General features: G+C 38.8%; 1 protein-coding gene and 1 non-coding gene across 2 annotated transcripts; one reads left to right on the plus strand and one right to left on the minus strand.

Moving 5' to 3' along the window:
- The first annotated feature begins 947 nt into the window (after nt 1-947).
- Nucleotides 948-10,048, plus strand: LOC145010097 (mediator of RNA polymerase II transcription subunit 17-like). The gene is made up of 6 exons (XM_078968681.1): nt 948-1,088; nt 1,191-1,380; nt 1,449-1,597; nt 8,204-8,656; nt 8,742-9,047; nt 9,701-10,048. The coding sequence occupies exons 1-6, from the start codon at nt 948-950 to the stop codon at nt 10,046-10,048; spliced, it is 1,587 nt and encodes a 528-aa protein (XP_078824807.1).
- TRNAR-CCU (transfer RNA arginine (anticodon CCU)) lies at nt 6,593-6,665 on the minus strand. Its single transcript has one exon. It is a non-coding gene; the product is annotated as a tRNA-Arg (tRNA).
- Nucleotides 10,049-10,573: the final 525 nt, after the last annotated feature.

A 10,573-nucleotide genomic window follows, 5' to 3' on the forward strand; every position in this document is an offset into this window, starting at 1 on the left:
TGAGGAATGTATGGCTAGATGTGGAAGGTAATATGGGCCCATACTACTAAAAGCAGAGGATCCGTACTCGAGTCACAAAGGGTTGAGATGAAACCAGGGAACTTGTAGTGTGTGTGATCCCTCGAGTTATGATGAGTATTCTGATGATTGTTATGGTGTATTTTTAGTATAGTGACGCTACGCACTAGACCAGTTGGCAGTTCTGGTGCCAGCGAGGGATCAGGCTCGGGTTTTGGATTCGGGTAGCTTGATGATCATATGAAGGAGTTCATTTCAACTAAAATCATGTGCAGTATCACTAACCAGACTCCTATGATCTTTGGTATGGTCAAGGAGGGCATTTTGGAGATTCTTGATGAGAGGTTAGGTTCATTCCGTATCAAGATAACAGATATGATGGGGGTGCGCACAATGACATTCAGGGAGTTCCGAGCTTGTGGAGCTCCATACTACCATGGGGATAGGGACCCCATTGCTAGCAGCAGGTGGTTGGCGGATGTCGCTAATGCTTTTCGCACCATCCGTTGTCTCGGGGGGGGGGGGGGGGGGGGGACAAGGTCCGACTTGCTTCCTGCCTCTTGAAGGATAGGGCGCAGTATTGGTGGGAGGAGACCGGACATACTATTAGTGATGTTTCCCGTGATACTATGACCTGAAGTGACTTCACGACCAGGTTCAGGGTTGAGTTCGTACCTGTGATAGAGGTGCAACTACTTGTGTAGGAGTTCTAGGATCTCTAGCAGATGACTGAGACGTTGACTGAGATCACCGCCAAGTTCAGGGAGAGGGCCCTTCTTGTTCCGAAGTATGTGGCGGAAGAGAAGATGAAAAATGCTCGGTAACATGAGATGTAAAGGAGAGACATTTGGTAGTTTGTGAACCGATCCAGCTACAGGGTGCTGGAGGATATGATAGCGATGGCTCGGGAGAGGGAGATTTATTTAGAGATGGAGAGGAAGAGGAAGCTAGATGCAGCATCTGGTGTGGAAGGTTCGGGCAAGAAGCCCAAGGTAGATTTCCGAGGGAAGAGCCAGCAGGGTCGAGCCCGCTGCAGCAAGTGTGGTAGGCAGCATGAGGGGGCGTGTAGGGTAGGTAGTTCGGGCTGCTTTAAGTGCGGTCGAACTGCTCATGTCAGCAGAGATTGTACTGCTACCACCACCACTATAGTATCTGATCTGATTTGATTCCAGTATAATCAGAGGGGCCACAAGAGGTCCCAGTGCTCGATTTTAGCAGCAGCAGGACAGGTGGCGGAACCCGCTCCTGCTGCATTAAGGATTATCGATGGTCGTTGGGGCCAGATTGAGGCACCTGTAGTGAAGAGCAGAGCCTTCCAGATGACATTAGAGGAGCCATGTGCAACTCCCGCTGTTATGACGGGTATGTATCTTCTCCTTATCTCTTTATTTATATTGATTTGTCGCTTATGTGTATGTGTTTCGTTATAGGATCATTCTTAGTGAATGACATATCTGCTCTAGTATTATTCGATTTGGGGGCTACCCGGTCTTTTGTATCGCTCACGCTTAGCAAGCAATTTGTTGGAGCTCCGAGGGATCTGGACTGTCCCCTTGATGTAGAGATTGAAGATGATAGGGTCTTTTAAGTCATGAGGGTTCACCGGGGATGTACACTACAGTTGTTCAATGAGCAGTATTCCATGGATATAGTCCCTATTCCCCTGTGAGGGAATAAGGTTATCGTGGGTATGGACTGGTTGAGCCCCAATATGGCAGTGATCGACTGCGAGCAGCAACTAGTGCGAGTTTAGACCCCAAGTAGGGGAGGCTTGGTGATTCAGGGTAGGAGGCCGCAGTTTGGACTGGCCTTGTGTTCAACAGCGAGGGCGAGACGCTACCTACAACAGGGTTGAACAGGATATGTCTCCTATGTCATGGATACCCGGGATAAGGTTAAGGCGACCATGCACAATGTACCGATCATACGGGAGTACCCGGACGTGTTCCCAGAGGATTTTCCTAGGGTACCTCCAGAGTGGCAGGTAGAGTTCAGGATTTTCCTGCCGCGTTCATGGATCTTATAAACCGCGTGTGCAAATCGATGCTGGACCGGTCTATGATAGTTTTCATTGATAATATCTTGGTTTACTCCAAGACTCAAGAGCAGCACGAGGAGCACCTGAGGGAGGTGCTAGAGACATTAAGGAGGGAGAGACTTTTTGAAAACTTCTCCAATTGTGAGTTTCGGTTGTGCGAGGTGCAGTTTCTAGGGCATCTTGTCAACTAGAAGGGTATTGTAGTCGATCCGACCAAGGTAGAGGCCGTGTTGTAGTGGGAGGTTCCAAGGTATCCATCTGCGATTCAGAGTTTTCTTGGTTTGGAAGGTTATTATTGGAGATTCATCCAAGATTTCACCAAGATTGCTATTCCATTGACCCAACTGACCAAAAAGTCAGTGACATTCTGCTGGGGGCCTGATCAGTAGGCAGCTTTCGAGACTCTCAAATAGCAGTTGTATGAGGCACCGATTCTGACTTTGCTAGAGGGCATTGAAAATTTCGTGGTTTACTATAACGCTTCGATCACGGGTATGGGTGCAACACCGATGCAGCGGGGTCGCGTGATAGCGTACGCTTCGAGGCAGTTGAAGCCTCACGAGGCGAATCACCTGATGCATGATTTGGAGTTGGGGGCTATGGTTTTCGCCCTCAAGATTTGGCAAAACTACCTCTATGGGGTTCGTCGTACCATTTACACGGACCACAAGACTTTGAGGTATCTAATGGAGAAGCCGAATTTGAACATGAGGCAACGTTGTTGGTTGGACGTGGTGAAGGATTATGATTGTGAGATCCTTTATCACCCGGGGAAGGCCAATATGGTGGCCGATGCTCTTAGCCATAAGGCAACCGCAACTCCTATTTAGGATATATTCTTGAGGATGACAGTGATTACTTTGTTATTGGAACAAATTCGGGAGGCTCGAGTTGAGGGTATAAAAGAAGAGCGCCAGAAGTATGAGAGGATCATAGGTCAGGCGGCTTCATTTGATTATGACAGTCGTGGGTTGTTGACCCTGCATTGGAGGGCCTGGTTTCCTTACTAAGGTGGTGTACACCAGGTTCTAGTGGAGGAGGCTCATAAGTCGAGATTCTCCATTCATCTCGGGGCGACGAAGATGTATCGGGATCTTCCCCTTGATTATTGGTGGCCCTGCATGAAGCGAGACCTAACATGGTATGTGAAGCGGTGCTTGACTTGCATGAAAGTCAAGCCCGAGCACCAGTGACCTCACAACAAGATGCAGCCGTTGGAGATTCCCGTGTGGAAAGGGGAAGACATCACCATGGATTTCATCACAAAGCTTCCCATGATTGCACGTGGAGTGGATTTGATTTGGGTCATTATGGATTGGTTGACCAAGAATGTACATTTCATCCCGATCCAGGAGAGTATATCGGCTGAGAAGCTAGCCGAGATCTATGTATGCGAGGTGGTAGCACGCCATGGAGTGCCGATGTCAGTTGTGTCAGACCGAGATGTTTGCTTCACTTCCAGATTCTGGAAGTTGTTTCACGACGAGATGGGTACTCATCTTCACTTCAGAATAACTTTTCACCCTCATACAGATGGGCAGAGTGAGAGAAAGATTCAGACTTTGGAGGAGATTCTACGCATATGTGTATTAGATTTTTTTGGGAGTTGGTGTTACTTGATGTAGACTCCTATTGAAGGATGCCTCTAGCCTGTCCCATGGCCCTAACCTCAGGATTGTCTAACATATTTTTAACTAACGTGTTGATACCACTCTCTTTCCCCCATATATCTACGGAATTCAAGATGGAGCTTTGTTGTAAGGATTTTCTATTCCCAGACCAACATTTTTGTCTATTGTTGGGCCTAAAAATCTACAGAGTGTAGCGAGGAAGAAGTAACAGGCAACTCCATTCTTTAATCGAGTCGGGATGGGCAATCACCTTGTAAAGAGCTGTTTTCAATGCATGAGAGAAAGTGAGGCGACAAATGTGGGAGATACTCTTGACAATAGTGATAGGAGCTTTAAAAACATGATCAAGGGGCCCAACATCAAAAACCAAACCTCCAAGAACATTTGTCGCAGACACTTTAGTAGACGACTTTAAAATACCAACAATGTAACGACTCGGGCCGTCAACCCTGTAATAAAACTCACAAGACCATATGAGTGATGACAATAACGACTAACAACATGCAAAGTCAAACACTTCCCACCCATCCATTGACCAAAGGCCCTCAAACTTTCTTCCACCGCCATAAATAAACCAACATCACTAGAAAGAGCTTCACGTAAAACACATTTACGATCTTCGGTAAGTAGATGCTGACTTTTGATGTGTGAAATCATACGTACAATCCCCTTACTTCCCACTTCACCATTTGGGCAACAATGGAAGCTTTTGAATGGGCACAGACAAATATCACTCGAACTTGTAGAAGAAGAAGCCATACAAGAGAACAAGCCTTGAGATGAAGCTTAAGCTATTAAGTAAGAATTAAAGAGGAAGAAAGGAAATGGCACACCAACATACTGTTGGTGTGCACAAGGAACACTCAAACAAAATAAACTACATTATCTTGAACAATAAAGCTGCAACAAGTGAAAAACTGATTTTGGCATTTTATCAAACACTTGGTGGGCAAAAAAAATAGCTTCTTGGAATTTCATCTTCTTCCATTGAAACATCAACCTTCTAATATGATATCTCACAAGAATCCAAAAATCAACACAGAGAATCGAGATTGAGAAAATGCAGGAGAGTTTGAGAAACCCCACTCGAAAATTAGCTAGAAACTCGAAAAATTCAAAAACCCAACTTGGAATTTCCCACAAAGACGAAGTTTATCTAGAAGATTGAGGTTTTGGTATGAATCAACCCAACCCGGTGTCAGAGTTTAGTTTGGAATCACGAACATTTAACACCCAATTAAAAATATTCTTCTGTCGCTGCTTCCTGTCGCTTCATCTTGATGCCAGGGGCGGATTTAGGGGGGTTCCGGGGTGGCACCGGCAACCCCTAAATTTTCCGGCCGTAGTGGAAAAATTTTCGAAATATTTTAAAATTTTTATTTTTTCTACTATCGTGCAACCCCTACTATGAAATCCTGCGTCCGCCCCTGCTTGATGCTTCCACTCCCTCCATCCATTGCCATTCTGATTGACGCCTCATAACATGATCGATCTTTCCAAAGAGACTTCGAAGAACGATACCGTTGCCCTCCAAGTTTATCCAATTCCCTCGCTATATATATTATAAGTGTTCTATAAGTCAATTATAATTGTTTCAATAATAAAATCTAATAACTAAATGGCTAAATCGATAACAATATGAAATTGTTTAAAACAAAATTAAAATGATTTGTTAGATTTGTTGACCTTTTTTTCATGGTTTGTCTCGCCGTGTGATTCATGTTGAATCGTTGTTGAAGTCAAGACCGCCTTTGTGGCTCGTGTGGGACGTAGAAAGGAAATAATATAATAATTTTGGCAATTATATCATAGCTTTTTTAAGGGCAATGTCGTAAATGGATAATAAACAATTTGATTTTTTTTGTTACAAAACATGTTATTTTTTCAAAAGTAGTATCAAAAGGTAAATGTAAGTAATTTGAATATTTGTTACAAAATACATTCATTATATATTCTTATGTGTACGGTGAGTTCAAACTACCCGTTGAATCATATGTTTACGGTGAGTCCTAAACCACCCGTTCAATCTCAACACATACAATCAATGCTATTTAGCATGCCTGAAAATCATTGTCTAGATTCTTGTGGAGTGTACAAAAGTTGAATGTTGGTTCGCATAAAAAACCATCTCCTTAGAGTTTGATAATACCATAACAAAAATTATAGAGGCTTTCACATGAAAGTCTTTTTGATATATCACGTATCTCTATAGATGTTGTTTTTAAAAGAATTAGTTTTACTATCCAAAAAAGATTACGACACAACTTGGTGCTTGTTTACCCGCAACTTCTATGTAAATATTTCTTATGAATTTGGTAATCAATAAATGAAATGAATGAAGCTGAAGTTAATGATAACAAAAAAAAAAAAAAAAAAAAAAAAAAAAAAAAGACAATTTACTTTAGAAAAAAACAACCCGGCCAACCTCACCAACCTGAAACCGTTGCCATACGGAACCGAAAGGGCCTTTGGCCCACAATTGTTTTCCGGCCGAACAACGTCCACACCATGCACCCTTATTTCTAATATGTTGTATCAAAATTTAAACATGTATCTAAATATTTCACGTGTCCATGACTGTATTTTGTTCATTCACGTGTCTGCTATTTTGTCCACTCATAGATTTCTTTTCTAATCGTTATACGGTATTTTAAATTTATATCCACCATTCTTCAACGTATTTTAATATGACTTTAATAGTTCTATATGTATATATAAAATAATGTTCATTCACGTGTCAGCTATTTTGTCCACTCATAGAAATCTTTTATAATTGTTATACGGTATTCTAATTTATATTCACCAATCTATTTTATATTTGACAATAACCGACTTTAACAGTTTTATTTACAAAAACCAAAAAGTAAAACAAAAACGAACAAAAAGTTCTTAAAAACTCCAAAGACGCGCCAGGTAGGGGTCGAACCTACGACCTTCTGCTTAGGAAACAGACGCTCTATCCACTGAGCTACAGGCGCTTATTTGTCTTTAAATTCTATAGATATTTATAAATTGTATACTTTGTTAAGCCGAGCATATTTTCAAATAAAGTTGTTTTTACGTACAATATGTTTTTCATATAGGAAATCTTCAATAAAATCCTAAAATTTTGATCCGGTTTACGTTTTAATCCTAAACTAATTTTTGTTTACGAAAAAGTCCTAAAAACCAGCAAAAGTATGCATTTTGACCCCTTTTGACCGGTTGGAACCGGCAACAAATTAATTTGGGACTATTTCATAAACTAACCTAAAATATTGGAACTATTTCACAAAATGACCTAAAAAAATTGGGATTTTTTCTGCAAAAAAAAAATTAGGACTTTTATACAAACAAAAACCTTATTATTATTATTATTATTATTATTATTATTATAAACAAGTATACTAAAATTTTAAATTATTTATTATTAATATTTTTAATAATACATATAAATACACTTAAATAAAAATATATTAAAGAAATTATTCAAAGGTGAAGGTGGTGGTGATGGTAATGCTTTAAGTATGGAAATCACTGCTTGTATGTCCTCACTTTGTATATGATCATTTCACATTTCTTATTATTGTTTTCAAATCAAAATATTAACACTTAACAATTTAAAAGAAGTTGCCTATTTGTAAAATTATGTATAAATAGTTTAAGATAAAATGATTTCTCACTTTGTATATAAAATTTCTTTAGGTAGAATGATTTCTTTTCAAATCCAACAGATCCACAATAAATATTTACATTGGTGGCCCATATCAAAATTCGAAAATATTAATTAAAATATCTTATTTAATAGAAAGTAATATGATTTATTTTGCTTTATCACACTATATTTGCTATGTTTCCAAAAAAACCACAAGGATAAAGTAATGAAAAAGAGCAACACACATGTTGGTAATTCAAAAATATTTACACACAAGATATACACGCATATCACATGCTCACTATTTGTAAACAATTTGAAAAATCAGTAGCTTCTTTTAAATTGTTATATGTTAATATTCTGAATTAAAAACAATAATAACAAATGTGAAATGACCATATACAAAGTTAGAATATACAAACAGACATTCATGATTACAAAGCTTAAAGTATTACCATCCGCAAAACCTTCACCTTTATAAAACGTTTTTAATATTTTTTAATTTAAATGTATTTATATGTATTATTAATAATATTAATAATAACAAATTTAAAAAATAGTATACTTATTTATATTTTTAATATAATAATAATAAGGTTTTTGTTTGCAGAAAAACCCTAATATTTTTTGTTTTTGTAGAAAAGTCCCAATATTTTGGATCAATTTATGAAATAGTCATAAATTAACTTGTTACCGGTTCCAACCAGTCAAAAAGGGTCAAAATGCAAACTTTTGCCGGTTTTTGGGACTTTTTCGTAAACAAAAATTAGTTTAGGACTAGAACATAAACCGGGCTAAAATTTTAGGACTTTATTGGAGATTTCCCTTTAATGTAAATAAATCTATTTTCTTAAACTAATTTGTTATTAAATTTTTATTCAGGTTTTTAATTTAATAAATCAAGAAGCATTTGTTCCATCATTAGGCGTGAATGTAACCGGCATACGAGAGAATCATTTACAATTAAACATAGATCAAGAAGCCTCTGTATTCATTTCACTTGTATCATCCACTCAAGATCATGATGTAACTGATGATGAAGAAAATAATGACAATAATGCCCTCATACCCTTAATTGATGGCGAAGAAGAAAAACAACCCGTGAAAAAAAGATCATTTCTTCCAAATAGAATCAGCTCCGAAATTCTTTTGAAACAACTTTTTCATGAACATGTATTTGTTCGGGCAAAGAACCGGTCAGCTTCTCCCAACAAAAGTCAACAGTTCGGGCAGCTAAGAAAAGATGGGTCAAAGTCAAACCTTCTTGGTCATTTCTGCATGTCTCTAACTCACAGAATATTTTCATATAAAGTTTTGACACAACTAGAAAATCTGGTAATTTATTTTTTTGCTTTCTTGAAATTAGGTTGCTATTTTTTGTTTTTTGAATTTAACCTTTTATTTTATTATTATGACATAGGCTAAGAGTGTATCGTATGTTAGATTGGTGTCTCATCCTACATGGACTTCTCGTACATCTTCATGGACACTGGTGGTGGATGTCCCTCAGTCCATTCTTCATTCCGGCCACCAGATGTGGGCGGCAGAGAAGAGGGGGAAGTCACAGTCCCACACTAAAGTGGTGGTGATTGATGATTGTACTAATATTGAAGGTGAAGGTGCTCCGAATGTAGTCGGGCTCTTTAAAGGGAAATGTGAAAACAGCTGTTCCATCAATAGATATGATTGTAACTTAGCCGACCTTCATGTCATACTTTTACAACAGGTATGTCCGATAGATGACATGACATGACAGAACAGATTGTACTGTGTTTGTCTACTTTTTTTAATGTCACCGCCATGGAAACTGGTGTCGGTGGGGATTTTTTATCCCACCCAAGAAGTTGGATCAAGACGGGACGTATGTTTGACATGACATGACATGATAGAACAGAACAGATTAGGTTCTACCTGGGAGTCGGAGACTGGAATTGAGACTGATGTCAATGGGACAAAAATTGTAGCTTTTTGTCCCATTCAAAAAGGTGGAACAAGATGGGACAAGGACCCGCTCTCGATATCTCATTTGTGCAAAAGATGAAAATACCCTTGTCATCCTAATCATCGAAATAGCCCTAGAAAGAAGTCCTTTATTGTCCAGTCCCATGTAACAAACGTAGCCTAAAGGCTACGATTGTTAAATTGGAGTGGACTGGACTGGACAACCTTTCTAGGGCTATTTTTGATGATTAGGGTGACAAGGGCATTTTTATCTTTTGCACAAATGAGATATCGAGAGCGAGTCCTTGTCCCATCTTGTTTCGCTTGTTTGAACAGGACAAAAAGATATAATTTTTTTGTCTCATTGACATCAGTCTCAATCCCAGTCCAATACGGTATCTATTAAAATACAGAATTTACTAATTGTGAATTAAACAGGTTGCGAGTCAAATTATCCATTGGCTGCATGAAGAAGCTCTTAGTGTGGGAATGAACGCGAGTCGGGACTTTTTAAGCTTTTGTTTTGAGGTGGAGCAGGGTGAAGCGGTGGGTGTGGTGGTTCATGTGGATCCGGAGGATGGTGAAGGCGGCATATCGTGGTGGTTGGTGGTGGGGAATGGCGGAGGAGTGGAGGAATACAAGGTTGAAAGAGAGGATTCGGAGGGGGAAACAAAGAGATATTTGGGGCATTTATCTCTTGATGTGTTGTATGCAACTTTGTTGGATCTCTTGACCATGTGTAGCAATGGTGGGAGCCTCAAGTCTTCGTTAGTTAATCAACTGTAATAAAATCGACCCTAAAAGATAGTGTTTGAATATTTGAGTTGTAATACTAAGTTACTTAATTGATAGAATATGAGTTTTTAACTAATTAATAGATTAAAAAGAGATGTACTTTGTATAAAGATTTTTAAGAACAAAAGTAAATTTAAAAGTTGTAGGTGGTGATCATTAATTATAGATAGCAGTAGCAGTAGCACTTTTATTGGAGAGGAGAAGATATGGGAAAGGTATGGTTGAAGTGGGATTGTAACCAATCCAATTTCCCATAAATAACAATATCAAAACCCTTTTCTACGTGTGACAAAAGGAAAAAAGGGTGTTGCTAATAAAACACCCCTTAAACACCCTATAATCATTTTTATAAAAAGTCAACCTATAATCAACTTCTTGTAATCATCTTTTTCGGAAAACAATGCAATTCCAACCAATAAAAATATTTCAAACATTAATTAGGGTTGTCTAAATGGTAAAATAGGGTGTCTTATTAACCAACCCCAGGAAAAAAACAAGTATAAAAGAAAGCAAGAT

Source organism: Lactuca saligna, chromosome 8 (genome assembly GCF_052625555.1).
Source record: "Lactuca saligna cultivar CGN05327 chromosome 8, ASM5262555v1, whole genome shotgun sequence".
NCBI classification, from domain to species: Eukaryota; Viridiplantae; Streptophyta; class Magnoliopsida; order Asterales; family Asteraceae; genus Lactuca; species Lactuca saligna.

Excerpts from the sequence above, each read along its gene's own strand:
- LOC145010097 (XM_078968681.1), top strand. The coding sequence starts at position 948 with ATGGAGAGGAAGAGGAAGCTAGATGCAGCATCTGGTGTGGAAGGTTCG. Across the intron at positions 1,381-1,448 it reads AACTCCCGCTGTTATGACGG|GATCATTCTTAGTGAATGAC; the intron begins GTATGTATCTTC and ends GTTTCGTTATAG. Across the intron at positions 8,657-8,741 it reads TGACACAACTAGAAAATCTG|GCTAAGAGTGTATCGTATGT; the intron begins GTAATTTATTTT and ends ATTATGACATAG.